Here is an 18,891-nt window from a genome sequence, read left to right on the forward strand (position 1 = left end):
TTAATGATACAGTGTACAACCTTATAATGCAGTAATCAGGGGTCTGGTGTTAAAATCTGGGGTCCTGAAACTTTTCACCTAATGCTATTCATATAGCTTATAAAATTAAGCTGGGATAAACCACACAAATAAGAACTGACATCACCAACCTGATTGAAATTCTAGGATCATGAGTCGCTTCACATCGCAGAGTGGCTGTAGTTCCTTTGATCACAGTGCTGTCCTCAGGAGGCTGAACAATGAATGTGCGATCTGAAAGGAACACAAGCCATAGTTCAGGTGAAATTACAGCATTTTGACTTGGGTATTCACTCAGAGAGCAGGCAACTGAACATCTGTCACTCCAAGCAAGCGGGACGTTCTTCTTCAAGTCTCTGCGGTGAAAGCTCCCCTCCCTCTTAATGTCACCGCGTCAAGAAGAGGTAGTACGCTGTGGATGCAAGGAAGGAAAAGCAGTGAGGGCATGAGTCTGAGCCAGCAGTGACCTGGGTAGGAAGCGTGCTAAAGCTGTACTAACCCTCACCTGCCTGGTGGTAAGCGCCGACGGCAGCTCCCTAAGCCATAAAGCAGTAGGTATGTTCATAATATGTTATGAATGAACCCAAACATACACTGAGTCAGGAAACATGTCACACTGTTTGGAGCAGGGAAAACAAAAACACCACCAAAGAAAAATCTGTGCAAAGAGTACACTAGAAAAAAATACCCAGAAAGAGGAAAACTGAAATGGTACCCTACAATCTCATCAAATCCAGAAAAGAGGGTAGAGGAGGAGGAGCTTCTGGTAGCCTGAATTTTCCATAGAAGATAGATATGCTGTTTACTCAGATGTTTCAGAACATCTTTATTCAGGCACCTCCTGGAGACTTAGAACACAATAATTGCTGTAACTACAGCAACCAGATCCGGTGTGAAAGATCTCTATTATGCTTAACTCACGGTAGCAACAGCAGATAGCATCAGCTGAAGCAGGTAGACAGCTAGGATGAGTAGAGAAGATATGTGGATAATGTTAATCAGTCCCAAATCCCTACAGAGATAATCAGCGTCTACTGAGATACCTCATACATGCACAAGAAGGAACCATCAGCAAAATCAAAAGCTAATTCTAATAGCACAGAATTTTTAGCATTATTTCTGATGTACCTATGTATGCCTTCTAGCTTTATAATGGTGCTGTTGCTACACAAATATTAGGTTATATTCACTTTTCTTTTCCCTCTCCAGTGCAGTACAATGAGCAGGAACTATCTTTAATATGTATAAGAATCAAAAAAATTCAAAAATTATTAGGAAGGATCTCTTTTACTTGATCCATACACCTGAATATCATTCAGTTTACAACACCCTGATATGTCTAGCAACTCTATATTGTCAGTAATACGATGGCCATATGACACAAGTCCATTACATTTACTGTCAGTATTTTTTTTCAGGTATTCCCAGGTCCAGAAGGAAAAATGTTGCTGATTTAACTTACACAGTTTGGGGATTAACAAATGCCAAACATGCACCACACATCAGCAGCATAATCAGTACTTCAAGTACAGGAAAGGAGAGAAGGCCATGACATTTCTGTATTTATCATCATCGCCTTCATTGTTTTTAATTATTTTCAGTCCCAAATCAATGACCATTATTCTCTATTAGCAACGAAACCCATGTTACACTTAATTTTAACTCAGAAGTAACACAGGTGAACCTGTTGGATCAGACGCTCTTCCCCCACAGAACAAATGCTAAACCAGAGATCAAAAGCAAATGGTGAAGGACAAAATCATTTCATGAGTTGCCCTGTGCCGTGCCAATCTGTAGCATGAAGGCTGCTGTATTTGGTTTGGCTTCCAACAGTGCCCAGGGCCACAAAGAAGTACAAAGGTATGAGGAAAATCGTATCACTGTAACTGCAGCCCCAGCCCCAGTAACAGCACGGGCTGGTCTATACTGCCTGCAGACTCCTGGAAGCAGAAACCAACTGCAAATCGCCCCGTCTACAAGTTAAAAGGTCTGATTTGCAATGCAAGATTGGCCAAGGCAAAACCTGAGTAAAATCGTAATTGTGACTGAGCCTCTATTTAAATACACTTCCTTGCACAAAATAGAAAACTATATACGCATAATTTTATAAACAAAAAGGGTATTTGTGATAGGTTTCCTAAAATAGATACATTATTCCTATTAAATCATACAAGTATCTCTATTAACTAGAAAAGCCTAATTACTTATGAAAATTTCCTGAGCATACAACAAAAATTGATTAATACTTGATTAAAGTTAGACTTTAAACAAAGCGTTATCCTTACTCCACACTGTCAGCATCACAAAAGCGTTCAGAGCTCCTTCAGAGTTGACTGCACAGCAAGTATAATTGCCGGCATCCTGAAGGAAAACGGGTGTTATCTGGAGCCCTCCAGATTCAAGAAGAATGAACCGAGGAATCTGAACGGAGCCACTGGCTAAGATCTGGTTTCCTGAAACACAGAAGGGAAGAACAGCATGATTAGTGTCACGTAGACTGCACGGATTAAGCGCTGCAATTCTAGTTCTTCCAAAAGACTATTACAGCCTATTCAGGCCACTGGCTCACAACAGCCCCACAACAAGCCCACTGCTCGCAGAAGCGAGGAAATGAAGAAATATGCACTAAATGACGCTACAGCATCTCATTAATAGGAATGGCCAAGAAAATGTGGTTACAGCTTTTCTACAACAACTTAATAACTGGCTACCTCTCTTCCATGAGATGGCAGGTTTTGGAGCCCCTGAAACTTCACAGGTTAGCACTGCGGTCATCCCCTCTGTAACGGTAGTATCTTCTGGAGGCTGGATAAATGCTGGTTTAATGTCTAGAATGAAAAATTTAAAAAATTCAATGCATCAGCTATCAGAAAGATCCTTTACCTATTATCACGCAGGACTTTACATCCACATTTATAGAGCTGATCATGGAGAAGGCCATGACAATAATACATGAAAACCTTTCAGCAGTGACTGTAACCTTTCATTATTCATCTCCTAGGAATTATCTAATTCAGTTTATTACCTACATGGAAAATAAAAAGCTATCAGTGCTTGTACATGTACAAGTCAGATGGCTTACAGTAAAAGGAAGATAAAGCTCAAAATGAGTGGCTGGGGGGGGGAAGTCGAGAAAACTAGATAAACAGAAGTATTTTCTTTCATCTTTATAACAGAATTCTTTAAAATGAAAAGCAACTTGAGAAAGGCATTAACTTTGAAACTTAAATGTCAGCCAAAAGAATTTAGAACCTGAGTCTTATCCAAGATATTTTCCAGGCTTCTTTCCTTCCTATTTTCCCCCAGTTACATTTCATTACATTTTTTTCTGCATTTCCCAGATATATATTGAATTGGGGGTGATGTATTTTCTGCGGCCAGTAGGATTCTGGTCAGTATGTGTAATCTGCTCTCAGGCTAAAAAATCAGCTTCCCGAAGAGGAGTTATAGTATTACAGAAATGTCTGTTAATAATCGCTTTTAAAAGAGACTACTAGGATTTGTAATTCTTCCATAGAGAAGAGTGTACTTCATTAAGAAAACCATTTAATCAGACTTTCTGGCCAAAAATAAGCCATTTAGCTTGAACTTACTTTCTTTCCCCTATCAACTGTAGTTCTAGACAAAAGGCAGACAAAATGATACCATGCACAATCATGAAGTGGTAGTTCAAATTCAGAACAGAATCACATTAGAATAGAACTAAATTATTAAGTATAAAGAAAAAAGTACATCATAATTAATCTTTCTTTTTTTTATTATTTTTTTTATTTTCACTAAGTTCTCTTTTTGTAGTGTGAAATAGGAGAGTTCACTGCAAGCCCCTAATGTCCTGGGAAGTTTTGCTACAGGCTTCAGCAGAATGTGTTGAGGCCAGAGGACATTTTGGGGTACCTTACAGCTAGGGCAGCTACGCTTGATGAAAACCAAGGTTCTGTGAGTTGAACTAAACGAGCACAGAGCGGTGGAAAAATCTGATGGATGCAGGGTCACCTACAGAAAAGACAAGGCAACTCATCGATCGATCTCGTATCACAACTCCTTACTCACTAGTCACATCCAGGTAGGTGTATGTCTGTATCTCCCCAGCTTTATTACTAGCAAAACACTGGAAGATTCCAGCATCCTGAGGACGCAGCGCGTGGATCCGCAGCCCACCGCTCAGCAGTACTTCGTAGCGGGGGTTTTCCAGCTTGCTGAGGGGAACAGCGTCCTTATACCAGACCAGGGTGGGAATGGGAACACCTTTAAAAAAGAAAGAATAATAATTTCACTGTTAGTCTTTGCAAAACATATTTTAGGTAGTCAAAATACTAAGCACTGTTCTGGTCATATCCCTGGTTTCCCATCCTTGTATACCAATTACTTATATTTTTATAAGTTCCTTTTGATAAATGGAGGCTGCATCTTACATTATCAATGGTAATAATAAACTGCAGAACATGTGGGAATAAAACCAGCAAACAGTGAAAGGGGGAATGTTGAGAAAACATGTTATCAAATTACTTTCTTCACCCAATCATATTTCATGCTACTACAAAATAAGATTTACAGCAATTTCATCTTGAAAGCCAGAATCATGCTACTTAAACAGCAGCAGTGTGCAGCCAGTCTATAAGACTGTTCCATCCCAAATAAGATTCCTCTGTGCTACTGTAGCTAAGATGTCAAAATAAAAATGAAATGGCAAGTTACAGATAAAAAAAATGAAGTGCTCACATGGCTGTATTCGAGTCTTAATTTGGCAGCTTAGTTTGAGCTGATGTACAAACAGCATGTTGCCAACAATGGGACAGCTTTAAACTACTATTATTCATTCTCGAGCTTCACCTGTTATTTGAAAAATGCAGACATTAAAGAGAAACAAAAATCCTACCCTAGATATAACTTACAGCCCCGTTTATTCCTGTTTCCCTTCATGTGCCTGTTCTACAAGCCCTGACACAGTTATTTCACACATTTTTGCTGCAGTCATATCGCAGCCAGCTGGGATGGAGTGGCTGTAAATTCGGTGTATACAAATAGTGTAGGATCCTCTTTTCTTCGAGAGATGTCAGGGGCCTACAACAGTCATACACAGGTCTTGCCACCCCACTCCTCACATCAGACAACATTTTAACTTTACATCCCAGAAACACCCAACTGACCAGGTGCTGAGGGCCCTGCAGTGAAGCAGGTATTTCATTATGTAATTGGATAATCACAGCATCACAAGTGTATCAAGCCAATTTAAGTTCTTTCAGCCCCAAACACGGCATTTTTGTCATCAGTAGCTATTTTTGAACACATATAACTTCAAATTTCAGAGTTTCACAGTCCCTTGTAATAAGGTAAGGAACTATGGACTTAAATTCACGAGCGAGTGATATTTGCCCAGATAGAACAAAGCAGGGTGTCACAGAAGCAATAGGGATGGGATGTCACCGATGAATTGAGCGTCTGCAGACAATGAAGTTCACTGCAATGATGGCAATGACTTAAGGTTCTCAGGTGAAAGCACCTCGGGAAGATCTGTATTATCATCGCTGTCATTTTAAAAATCCCAAAGTTAAATACTATTGTATTATACTTCCATTCACATCTTGTCTCTGTATACTTATTCTCTTTATACAGACAAAAGCTATATTAACTTCTGGGATGAATGGAAAAGCAACGTATTTAACAACTGAAGAACAACATTCAGTTGCTGCTGTTTACTTTTATAAACATGTGTCATTTACTACGATCACCTCTGATGCTTTTGTTCTGCTGATAAAATAAAATGTACTCATAATCCAGAAAGTAATCATCTCAGGAAGGAAGCCACTATGCAGAGTGCATTTTCTGATAGAGAATAGACATAGTAGTAGCTTGCAATAGGCATAATTTAAATTTCATACAACAGCCCATATACAAAATTAGCGTAAATTTCAATGTTCAGAATTCTCGGTGAGAGTGTTATTCATCTCTTGAAAATCCTCCTGGGCAAACACAAATTATCACTGAGTAATGAAGAAACAGATGATGCAAAATGGAATAGTTCTCCTGATGCTGAGAAGCCTGGAAATGATTTCAAGTTTAAATAATAGCAACTCCATTTTCCCACACATTAGACTTGATAGGCACCTAGGAAATAATGAAATCCTGCATTCAGTACACTCAAACCTTTAACATTGGTGTCATTCCGTAAATCCCATTCTACTAACAGTATTGGCAAACCTTCTAATCCTATAATCACTGTGAGATACACCTTCCTATCACCAACTCAGCTGACAAACTAAATATTACCATCTCTATTTTTCTACATTTCGGTTATGGATATCTTCCTCTACTCAAAGTTATGAGCCTGAATAATAGGATCTTATCTGAGTACTCTGATGCCTGTCAGCAGCATTCATTTGGGCTTCAGTGGTCTTCCCAGAGAGATTTGTCTTCCAAGTCGTACACATTTTCTTTTATCCTTTTGCTACCTCTTTGGCTATAAAAATGGTTAAAGCCAGCTTCCTTTCCTCTCCCCCTCCCCCCCCCCCCACATCCTTTTCTCTCCCCACACCCCCAAAGGAATTTCGCTTCTTTTCCTCTCTGAAAACTTCTGGTGAAAAAATTATGAACAGGAGAAAACACTTTAAAGCCCTTTTGTACTATACCCTTCCAAGCAGCATCTGTCCTACCTTACTGTTTGAGAGATTACAGAGTGGCCTAAAAGACTAGCAATAACAAATAAAATAAGCTTATTTCTCAGCATGTCTGCAGCACTATTCATTTTTTCAGGGAGAAATTAATTGAGCGCTGTGGAGGAGAAGGCAAGGCAGGAACTGAGACTGGTTCTGGCTTTGCCACTTTCTCTGTAACCTTGGGCAAATAATGTATGCAATCTGCGGCTCAGTTTCCCCATCTGTGAAACAGATGCTTGACTCTTTGCCAAATTTAACTTACTTAAGAACCTGGATAAAAGACTCGAAATATGCACTGTGTCATTTTTGTTATTTATTTTTTATAGCCTTCTCTAGATCCCAGTGGGCTACTGGGGAATCCCAAAAGCATCTTTCCATCTACTTGTCTAAACAGGTAGAACTAAAGTCCAATTAACTGCACTCCCTAGACACCACCACCGCTGCCTGCAGCTCTAAACTTTCTATAAGCAAATAAGAAAAAGCATTTAAAGGAAACCCATTGAAAATGCAGGCAGCATCAGCAGCTGCTGAAAGATACACAACAGAGCATGGTTACTGCGCACTCTGGTACCCTGAAACTCCATTACAGGGAAGTATAAAGCTAGTCTGTGGAAGCTGCAATTTTATTTACAGTTAATCTCTGCTTATACTGTGAAATTAATCTGTCTTTCACACATTCAAAGTGCACCAAGACTTGGCAAACGGGCTTTGTGCACAGAACTTGATGGGGCTGGGGGAAATACAATCTGTCTTTCTATTTGTAGTAAAGGTACGGGGCAGCTCTGCAGTTCCCCCAGTGCTTTATTCTAGCTCCTAGCTCGGAGCAGGGAGACAGCAATCTTCATTTAGCCTTTTTAAATGCTGGCAAATGCCAGGTTTCTGTAATAATGGATCAAAGCTCCTTTATGTTTATTTAATACTAGTACCTGGCCCTTATAAGTCTGTGCTATAGGTACTCAGCAAAATGATCCACGTGAAGACAGGTTTCCATACTCCTGCACCGCATTCTTCAGCAGATCAGATGTGTGCTATAAGAGTTCAGCAGAAATAAATAATTTTGCCTAGTAAGGGTTCCCATATCTCCAACATGACCTCATCTACTGAGAATGGTTAAGAGTGCCCTATTAATCCCCTTGGGAGCTAAAGTGCTGTAAGGAAGAGTTAGGGTAGAAGGAAGAGCCAGCCTCTTCTCTCCCCAGTCCCTCCAGGTTGTGTTTTTTTTGTTTGTTTGTTTGTTTTGTTGTTGGTTTTTTTTTTTTGAGTAGGTGAAAAACATTTGAGACAGCAGATAGGTTTTTTTTCAGTGACAGTGAACTAGTCCAGAGATTCGTCAACTAATTGTGCGGTAGTGAAATATTTTTCTTTTGAAATCTCAGAATGCTTTTTTAACTCTATTTCTGTAATGATACCAACATTAGTTTTAAATTCTGCTACTTGAAAAATCTTCTCCGATTTAAAAAAAAAAAAAAAAAAAGCCAGTATTTGTCAAAACATGCTGAAGCATAGAGTTTGGCACATGGCCAGAATAAATGTCTAGCCAGTCACATTTCTTTCCTTTGAAATTGTCTTGTCTTAGATGCACAGGCACAGAATGCAAGAGCAGCCCAAGGACACGGCACTATTTCCACCTTCTCAGCTCCAGTAACCTCTGCGTTAGCTATTTCCTGAGCCAGAGGTTGCATTCACGCAGCTGTGTTTAATAGTCCTTACTGGATTTTTCTCCCATAAATTTTGTTTTTCTAAATAATTTTTATTTCTGATCTCAGCTACTGCCTGGACCAATGACCTCCACAGTTTATGTTTTTTGAAAAAGTGTTATCTTTCTTTTATCGCACAACTCCTATCTGAAAATTCAGCTGGGTGCCTCCTCTGCTTCCTGCACCAAGCAATGCAAAATCATCTTCCCCCATTCCCCTTCCCATATGGCACCCACCCGTCAGTCACCTCTTTCACAAAACGTCCCAGCCAATTTAACTCCTCGTTATTCAAAAACCACGGTAATCCTCCAATTAGTGACACTATTTCTACTTTTGTGTATCTTTTCTAGTTTTTCTACATAGCTCTCTCCAACAGAGTGATTAGAATTGCGTTAAGTATTTGAGATGAGGGTGCTGCCCCATGGATTCACACAGCAGCATTCTCTTATCTTTTTCTGTTTCTTTCTCCCCAGCACCTAACATTCCCAACCAGGGCTTGGCACTGAACTAAGGTTTTCAGAAAACATACCTTTTCTCCATAGTAATAGAAAATTTAATCTCTGTCAATAATTTCATCTGCCAGTTTATTGTCCAGTCAGTTCAAATCATCAGAACCTTCTGCAACTCTTTTGTGGTCAGTTTTAATGTTGACTGTTCTGAATAATTTTATATATTCAGCAAATATTACCAGCTCACTATTCACCCTCTTTTTCATGGCATTTAAGAGTATGTTGAACAGCACAGGTTCCAGCAGAGATTCCTAGGCAACTCCGTTGACAGCAGGTCCTGCTGTGACTTACTTAAAAAGCTATTAATTAACAAGATGACCTTGTTTCTTATAACCTGATAGCTTCATTTCTACAAGAGCCTTTTCGTGAGAGACCTCATCAGAGGCTTCTGACATTCCAAATCAGCCGAAGAACCCTCACGCACACACTTGCTTACCTCGCTATTTGCAAAGCTCCCTTCTGGAAAAGTAGTGTTGACCCTTTCCTACATCAAGCATTAAGAAACACTTAAATCATAGTGGAAATAATATAATCACATGTTGGCTCTGATCTAGAGGAAAAGCCCATCCAAACAAGCTGTTTGTTAGGTTAGGGTGGGTTTTTAATCAAGGGTATGTACATTTTACCCAAGGATTTGATGGCATTTTTATGGGCATTGCTTGTTAAACTCAACATTAGGGAAAGTGAGACAACAAAAAGTGCAGCCACTTGCCAAAGTCATGTAGTAATTCGTTGACCTAGACACATGCTCCAATCACAGACTGCAACACCTTGTATCTTACTAGAGTGCTAAACTAGGGGGTGCTTCTATTTCTCTGGAACTAAATCTTAAAAAAAACCCTTTTGGTTTAGGTGGAATTCTACACATTTGAAGCCTTTTATGTTATTAAAACACTTGCCAATTAAAAACTGTCTGTAATTCTCCTCCTGCAGAATTCTTAACTACACTTAAATGTCAGAGCTACTGATGCTTCTATTCATTGTAAGAGTTCCATAACTTTTAGAAAAAAGCACATGTGAATTGTTGAAATTACTGTTTACATTGAAAATGATGGGTTCCATAACCATACTTTCAACTCAGCTAATTTTCTGGCTCAAGACACTAATGTCTGTTACGTAAGGACAACTATGAAGCAAAAGCAAGCTACCAGGGGGAAGGGAGCGGGAGCTGCCCTGCTCAACAGGCAAACATGGATGTACCAGCATCACTCACACCTAAACCAAACTGGGAGGACTGCTGGATTTTCCAAGGGCAAAGGCCATCCCTCTCCCTGGGATCTGTGATAGCTAGCAGTAACGCAGAGGCCCCAAAACATGAAAAGTTTATATAAGATACTTTCTTTAAAACAGAACATACAGATATCGTTCATCCTGGTTGGAATTGTTCCGCACACTCACCCATCGCCTGGCACAGGACGTCCACGTCTTTCCCCACTTCAGCCAAAATCACGCTCTCGGGTTCGGCCGTGAAATACGGTGGTTCTTTAGAACGGGGAGAGCGAACAAAAGTAAACAAACAAAGCCACAGCCAAATGAAAAAGAGGTGTTGATGTAAAGACATTCATCATATAATCTATTCACACACATTGTATTTGTTTGTCTCTAACTGAAAGTACTTTTCTTGATAGTAAAAACATCATAGAAAAAGCCAACAACTTTTTTTTCCTATGCTAAGTAAGGATTCTAGAGTCAAGTCAACGTAAGGTAAGATTTAGGGGTTTGCACTGCAAGTTAATACTCAGAGCAGGGGCTACTTTTCATTTTATAGGTCTGAATCATGGAACATTTTAATTCTTCGCTCAGTAAGGCCCTCCCGAGAGGTTTGTAAAGGTTTATATTTACAACAGAGTATTTTATAGGATAGTTTGCTTCAGTATCTAAACTAAATTCCACCTCATGAAGGCATGAAGCATGCCAAATAAAGTGCTGTAGCATGTCAGAGAACCAACATCAGAGGACAAGTGCGGCATAATTAAAAAAAAAAATTTCTCAACTGTTTTATTTCTTGAAAGCAAACAGATTTAATGCTTTAATTGAAGTTATAGTAATAATCATAAAAATCCACACTTTATCATTAGGGCTAAAGAAAAGATATTGGACATTTAATTAAACAAAGACAAGATTCCAGAAATCGTAGAGTATGCTGTCATGTAACTCTTTCTTCTATGCAGCATAAAATTGAAGAGCATCATGTCAAAGTCCCACAGGCATTAAGGTTGCAGTAATTATCATGGTAACTAAAAACTGGCATAGTCTGTTCAATGCAATTATCATCTGAGTACTGTTTTTAGAAGCATTTTATTAGATTATAACGAGTTCTACTGTAGCATAGACAAACTTGCTAGTAAGTTTTAGAAAACACAGAAATCAGTAGCTTGTAAGAACAAGTTACTTGTACTTCCATTTTAAGGAAATCAAGTACGTTTGAAAAAGTATAGTAAGCTACAATAAGATTCAAGGTCACTTGAGCTGACCTTCTTTCAATTCTGTTCACCAAGCATGCCTGAAAACCAGATGTGCGATTTGTATTATTGACAGGACATTAATATTTTCATAAATAAAACCAAACCCACATAATTTTATCCTGAAAAATCTTACTTCTCCTGCTACCACCTGTAGTATGGCAAGTAATGCAACCATTTCATAGGGATGATTGGACACGCCAGCAGGTACACACCAGTAAGCACCAGATTAGAATGCAAAACCCCCTTTCCCAGCACTCCTTCCCACTAACTGCAGTAAAATACTTGCTAGAGTGTACAGAACTGGGGTCTCATTTGAGCACCAATGGATATTACAATTCTGTGTTCATTCCAAATAAAGTAAATCAATATTAGTCTTTGACATCTTGTGCAGAGGAGGAGGTGAGGTTGCAAAACAGCCTGGAATATGCATTTACCCAGCAAACCCAACAAAACAAGCTACCTGATTTATTATATTCTAATAATATACATGTGTTAACATTATTGATCCTCACTGCCTAAATATAAAACTATTAATAAACATGCATAATCAGCTGTGATTTATTGCACATGATCTCATGCATTAATCTAAACAACAAATTGAAAAGCTGAACATTTAATTGAAATTCACTGATGGCACACAGTTTGACACATTTGATCAACTAAGTTGCTGAGTCCTCTGCAATTTATCTCAGCCCATGCTTTAACTCCAAGCACACTTTCTTCTCACACCATTCTCCAAGCCTTGTCTGATGTTTTCCTTGCACTCCACTTTCCAGAATGTTATCTTTTTTATTCCCAAACTTTACTTATCTACATATCTGTGAACACGCACCTAAGTATTCTATCCATCTCTCAAAAAAATTGAAGCTTTCATTCTATGGCAACTTCATTTGATCGTGAGGCGAGTTGAAGGGGAAAGGCGGCCAAAGCAGCGCAGGATCAAGACATCATCCAGATACATACCCCCACATCCACGCATTCACTTCTAACTTTGGGCTTCCTCGATGGGTGTCTCTTTAGCCAGTGAAGTTCAAATATATTTTCCTCTTTTGAGGCAGGTCCTGACTGCACATCTTCCACCCCCCTTCCGTAAGGCACTCTGCCCTTAACAGGCCCATTTCTAAACACGGCAGTCTTCACCTACCAGCTCTCAAATTTTCTCCTAGATCAGCAACGTATTCACACACCAGTGATAAATTTGCAAATTTTTCTCTTCAACACGGGCCTGCAGTCCAGCTGCAAAGCACTTAACGTGACCTCAAAGATGCCAGTGGTTCTGTGACCACTGCTGCTGTGGCATACAGTTACTGCAGTTATACTTGGCATATTTATACAGTCTTCTTTCCCCATACCTCTTCCAAAATCCTATCCTACAGTCTGTGCTCCATCCTTTAAATCCTATACACCTCCCTCAAAGAAACTTATTACATTTAGAGATGTTTAGGTGAGCAGGTATCAAGCAATGAATTACCTGACAAGGAACTTGAAGTCAGTGGCAACTGTCACTTGGCAAATGGGATGTGATGTTATAAAAGGAAGATTCACATCAGCTTTCTTTGAAAGAAGCAGGGAGAAACGGAAGCAGAAAAGACAGAAAAAGAGCAGGAGCAGCAGAAAGATGCAATCTAAAGGCCACAGACAACTCCCAGAGGACTTTCAGGCTGTAGGTGTGCCAACAGATATGATTTTTGGTCTTCATCAAGCCCAGACCCAGCTTTTTCCTTACACTGAAGCCTGCTGAACTCAATTCTCATGGACATTCCAGCAGCTGGAAGCCCTGCCAAATGCTAAAATTGACACAGAGGGTCAAGAGGCTGAGACAACAGCAGCCCGCAGGGGAGCCAGACCTCATTCTTGCGTGATAAGCACAGACAGAAATCTAAGCACAGGCAGAAAACCTTCCAGAAGCAACTCTGCAACGTGCTGATTGTTAACTACCTGCTTCTACTGCCTGGAGACAGAGACAAGCCTGGGTGGGAAGGCAATGCCAATTCGTAAAGGAATTCTGGAAATCTAGAATCCCATGTGGACAACAGCACTGTGGCATCCCAAGTCTAATACACACAGAAAATTAGTCTTGGTGATTTAAGGTATGAGAGAATCACAGCAGTACCGGGGTAGGTACACTCTTAGGGCTTTCAGGGAAATCAAACCGATTTCCATGCAAGCTGTGCTGATTTCCCACATCCATGTGTCTCACGCTAGCAAAAGGGATGCTCAAAAGGTTCTTTGCTTCATAGAAGGGTCTATGGCTTCAACAGAACTCAGGCTGGGGAAGAAATAGCTCTAGTTCCAGGTGCTAGACAACTGAAACCTAAGCTCCTCACTTTTCAGATGAGTCAGATCTATCATCTGCTCATCAGGTTGTGCCTGAGGGCCTGTAGCCCCAGCATAAATCACAAGTAAAAATGCAGGGTATCTGAATTTGGGTTATACACCACCTGGTGAATAACTATCAGAAAGTGACCATAAAAATGCAGCAATATTTATAGGGGTCAGATGGCATTCTGAAGGGGCATTCTGGCTGTCTGTATATGTGATTCTATTGCATATTTATAAGGCTTGGTTTGAAACACACAGTACAAATTTGAACATTTATTGATGTAGGCAATAATCATGTGTTGAAATTTGTGCGGTGAAATTACAACATCTTCAAAACTAGTAACGCGCCAGACACAAGCCTCTAGACACAGCAATTTCTAGGAATGACAGCAGTCTGTTGGTATCAGGTCAAACATTTAAATCTTTCGGAAATCACAGAATCACAACAGTTAGAATAGGAACGGATCCATTACACTGAGTTCTCCCTGCTGGCAGGGCATTGTGGTATGCAATGAGAGAGGTCACATCACATATTAGGCTGAAAGAAACAGATACTGTATTGTTCGGATATTGTATTGGTGTTTGACTGATCTTAACTAAAAGGTCAAGAACAAGCAAAGGAGAGAAAGAATATTTGAATATAAATGTATGCTTTTAATAGTTGGTGAAGGTTTCAGGGCGTTTTTAGCACTACAGACATCACTGAAAAGACAGCCTCTCTGCAAAGCCTCTGGGAGTCTGCAAAATTTGATACTGTTCTAACTTCCCCCACGCAGAGTTACATGGTCACTGATTTTAACATTCAAAAGATAGCAGTCAGCATCCATTACATACCCTTCAAGCTGCACTGGAGATGTGTGACCTAATCCTAGATACATACATGAAAGTCAGAAAGAACAGAGAAAGTCCCTGGGGCTGCTCCAAAGCCGAAATTCCTGCATCACTCAGAAATTCAGGCCCGCATATTTAAGAGGAAAATTGAGCCTTCAATATAGAAGCCCTTCTCTAACATTACCATAAACTAATTTTTTTGATGACTATCTTCTAAAGAAAGGAGAACTGGAAACTTGAGAGTCCCTTGTAGGTACAAAGCCTGTAACTGCAGCCAGTCGATGAGCCTGGCCATGCTGGGAGAGCAGCCCCATGGTCTGTGCAGGTACGACAGGTTCCTTGAAGCAGGTTTTTCTGTGCATGAATATCAGGGTAAAACAGAAAGACCTGAAAAGCTACACTTAGTTTCTTGCTACTAGCCCTGCTGCGAGCTGCGCTCTCTGTGTTCTGAAACCTTATAACAACACAGGGAACACAGCTCCTGTCTGCAGAACTGAAAGGGGAAACTTCTGAAGATCAGAGACAAAGCTGGAGCTCCCAGAAGTCCATTTCCGTCACTGCAATATAGGTCCTGTGCACATCCGAGCCCAAGGTGACACGTCTGTGTCCATCTCAAGTCCCTCTGAGGCATGCCAAACCAAAAATCACGAACATTTCTCTGCTTTGAGTCCAAACTGCAGTTTAAGCAAATCCAAAGACATTTCATGTTATAGTTTTCCTGAAAACTCTCATTTCTTACATAAAGTACATGAACACAGTCATCGTGGTCTTTTCTTAAGCACGATATGTGAGTACAAGCATCATGGAAAAATACTTTCCTCTGCTTTCAGGACATCATTTGTAGCGTTTCCAAGTGCCTAAGCGAGAGCCATGAGACCTGAGCACAAGGTACCGAGGCTGGCAGTCACAGAGGAAGAACTCCTGCTCCGGCCGTTACATATACATTCAACGCAAACCCGTGAGCAACGGCAATGCACAAAGAAGGCTCTCCTGCATCTCAGCACTCCTGGAGAAGTACAGTGGTGGAGGAAGAGCCCTATAGTTATCTCAGACCCTAGCCAGGTGAGCCCTCCACCCTAACCTCATCACTTTTCTTATGTGTTCCTGAATCCCATGATCCCACGAAGCCTTATCCTTTGCACCTGATGGGAACCAGGGTAGCCTTTCAGGACAGGCACAGCCCTACAACACTCCCGCATCATCCTATTTTCAGATAGAGGTCTATCCAGCCGGGGTGTAAAAATTCTCCTTAGGAAATGCCTAGATAAGAACAATATGTCTATTAATTTAGTTCTTTGGGCACAAAACTGCTCCAATAAGGATGAAAGCCCTCTACTGTGATTCTGCTTTATTCCATCCTATTCCTTTGGACAGGCCAACAGGGCCTCACCACCCAGTTTGTACAACACCCCATCATGCCAGGCCATACTTTCTAATTGTTTTTCTCCTTATTTTGTTCAGAACTTACTTTCCGACTGCATCTAATTTAAAGAGCAGCACAGATTTTGTGTAGTAGAAAGGTTTCGTTCCTCATTTTCTTAAGCTCCTAAAATTCTTAATTTCCCATAGAGCAGTCACTTAAAAAACGACTACTGCAATTTGTCACTAACGGGATTTGCAGAACTGGAGCAAAAGAATTTAAGATTAGCTCAGTTTTCAAATTAGTTTGTTCACGAGAAGACTCCTTAAATTACTTAATCTTCAAACTGTTACTGATAAAACAAATGTGCTCTTATCTAATCTGCAACAAATCTTTCCCATACTGTTACTCTGCCAACTGAGGAACATTCCACCTTTTAAAAATTTATAACAACTGCAGCTAATAAAACCAAGGTTTGGAACCACCTCAGTTTATCTTTGCTGGAACAATACGAAGATGTCAGAAAGCCTCTTGCCACGTTCAGATGAAAACTGCAGTCCAGCACAAGACTAAAGGATGCTCTTCTTGTATATGCAGTACTACTTTATTATATTAGGTATTCAGATTTTTCAAATATTATTGTTATTTTTATTTACAAACTGAGACATACTCTCAGAAATATCCAGAAAAAAAAAATAATCAGAGGTAATATTGTAGGCCACAAATGATAATTTGAACTGAGTACATGCCTTTGGACTAAGTTCCACTGCCTTCTAATAAAGCTCATCACCATCTGAGCCCACATTCAAGCTGTGTGACATCCTTGAGCTGGGAAAGGCAAGGACTGATACTTGTGTAAAAAACCTTTGGTTAACTCTGTATTTTTATCTTTGATGCATTTTTTTTATTGCTACCCCTATTCTACCTGTTAATAGTAAAGTATTTTTTTTCTATTAATCCATAAAAGCTCTCATTACCATAATATTGAGGGTCTGTATTTGATTTATCCCAATCATTTTGGAAACAAACCTCTTCTATGAACATAATTTCCTTTTCCTGTTAGTTGAGACCCCTTATTAAGTCCACACAGCGTTATTATCCCAGTAGTACAGCTCATTACTAGGTCACCATCAACACGTACACACCACAAATATTTTATGCGTGCAAATGGACAGGTGTAATTGATTCTCTGTGAGTACTGGGAGTAACAGGAGCCGGCCGTGTGCCCGGGTGGCCAAGGTGGCCAGCAGCATCCTGGCTGGTACCCGAACCAGCGTGGCCAGCAGGGCCAGGGCAGTGCCCGTCCCCCTGCACTGGGGGCACTGGTGCGGCCGCCCCTCGAACCCTGGGCTCAGCTGTGGCCCCTCACTGCCAGGGGGACGTGGAGGGGCTGGAGCGTGTCCAGAGCCGGGCAGGGGCTGGGGAAGGGGCTGGGGCACAAGCCCTGTGGGGAGCGGCTGGGGGAGCTGGGGGGGGTCAGCCTGGAGAGCAGGGGGCTCGGGGGGGACCTGATCGCTCCCTCCAGCTGGGGGCTGCGGGCAGGGGGGGTCGGTCTCTGCACCCAGGGAGCAAGCGACAGGGCAAGAGCAAACAGCCTCAAGTTGTGCCAGGGGGTTTAGGCTGGATATTAGGGAAAATGTCACTACAAAGGTGGTCAGGCACTGGGACAGGCTGCCCAGGGAGGTGGAGTCACCATCCCTGGAAATGTTCAAAAACCACACAGATGTGGTATTTAAGGACATGGTTAGTGGTGGGCTGGGCAGCACTGGGTTAATGGTTGGACTCGATGCTTTTAAAGGTTTTTTCCAACCTAAATGATTCTATGATTCTACTACTCCAACAGACTACGAGGGGGATACACTGCAAAAATTCCTAGGTTTGAATCTCATCTGCACTTTCCTCTAGAATCCATCCCTTGATTAATTGATGGCCAGATCCATCCAAGAATTCTAAGGCTGAATATAAGTTATGCATTAACTACTAATCCTTTGATCTGGCTTCCTGTTTAGAATTAGAGATCCATCCTGCAGCTTAAGAAACTCATAAAGAAAGAAATCTATCAGGCTTTGCTGACACATTGAGTAAACACCTGCAACTGAAGTGTCTTGTTCCATCACGAGGAAATAAAAGTAATTGGTAACCAATTTGTTTCTGCTTTCTTTCATCTGCTTGTTCTTATCTACAGGCCTTTTCATAACTTCATTCCCTGACAGCCCCCTAAAACTGGCTAAGAAATAAATAAAACATTTAAAAATAAGAAAGCAGATAAGCTATTAAAGAAAGGCAGCACTGCTAGTTTAATATGATTCCCCAATGATTGTTTCTCAGTTTTATTGTAACTGTATTTAAGAATCGTTTAGATTAACTGAGAGGCTGCTTTAAGTATTGCATTAGACTGATCTGACAGCATAGCAGCAAAGTTAAACTAGTTACAATAAAATCTTATGAATAAGGAAAAGCCTAAACAAAACCCATAAATAAATGAAATCCATCTCTGCTCCTTAAAGGGAAGGAAAGCCACGAGGTAATAATTCTAAGAAACACAGTACAAAGAAAAAGACTGGTACCAAACTTCATCCTGTAGGTAATAAATATAATAGAGACACAGTGCTACAAATGAACCTGGAGCAGAGCTTTGTAGAGTGCGCTGTTTTCTCATTTAGTGTGAACTACTATAAATTGCTTTAATAGAATACAGACCATACAGCAGCCTCTAAAATGTATTTTCAGAGGGCTAAAATGCTGTGGAGAATTGCATGCTGAATTCCCTCTGCAATGCACTACAGAACTACAGAGATGCATGTGCATGAATTCTGATCAAGGCTGAGACTTGTATCATTGCCAGAACAATAACCTCTCCAGGACACTTGCATAGTTATTACTGGGACCATTACATAAAAGCTAGACTTTACACAATCAGCTCTGGCTTAAAACATCTAAATGTCTCTGTTCTAAAACATCCTTTATTCTAAAAGTCAAAAAACTCTCTGCACTGTGTGCAGTGTTCTAATTTGCATTATTACATCAGGATATGAC

At 40.5% G+C, this 18,891-nt stretch overlaps 1 protein-coding gene across 4 annotated transcripts in view; it reads right to left on the minus strand.

The window, feature by feature from the left end:
* Window positions 1-18,891, minus strand: part of SDK1 (sidekick cell adhesion molecule 1) — a 412,303-nt gene that overhangs the window by 140,271 nt on the left and 253,141 nt on the right. For all 4 annotated transcript variants that reach the window (XM_037385086.1, XM_037385085.1, XM_037385087.1 and 1 more), the window contains 5 exons: window positions 10,276-10,359; window positions 4,069-4,263; window positions 2,730-2,846; window positions 2,304-2,471; window positions 150-252 (listed from right to left, as the gene is read on the minus strand). In XM_037385086.1, the coding sequence (XP_037240983.1) occupies window positions 150-252; window positions 2,304-2,471; window positions 2,730-2,846; window positions 4,069-4,263; window positions 10,276-10,359 (667 nt within the window). The remainder of the gene's footprint in view (window positions 1-149; window positions 253-2,303; window positions 2,472-2,729; window positions 2,847-4,068; window positions 4,264-10,275; window positions 10,360-18,891) is intronic.

This window comes from Falco rusticolus, chromosome 4 (genome assembly GCF_015220075.1).
Source record: "Falco rusticolus isolate bFalRus1 chromosome 4, bFalRus1.pri, whole genome shotgun sequence".
In the NCBI taxonomy this organism is placed as follows: Eukaryota; Metazoa; Chordata; class Aves; order Falconiformes; family Falconidae; genus Falco; species Falco rusticolus.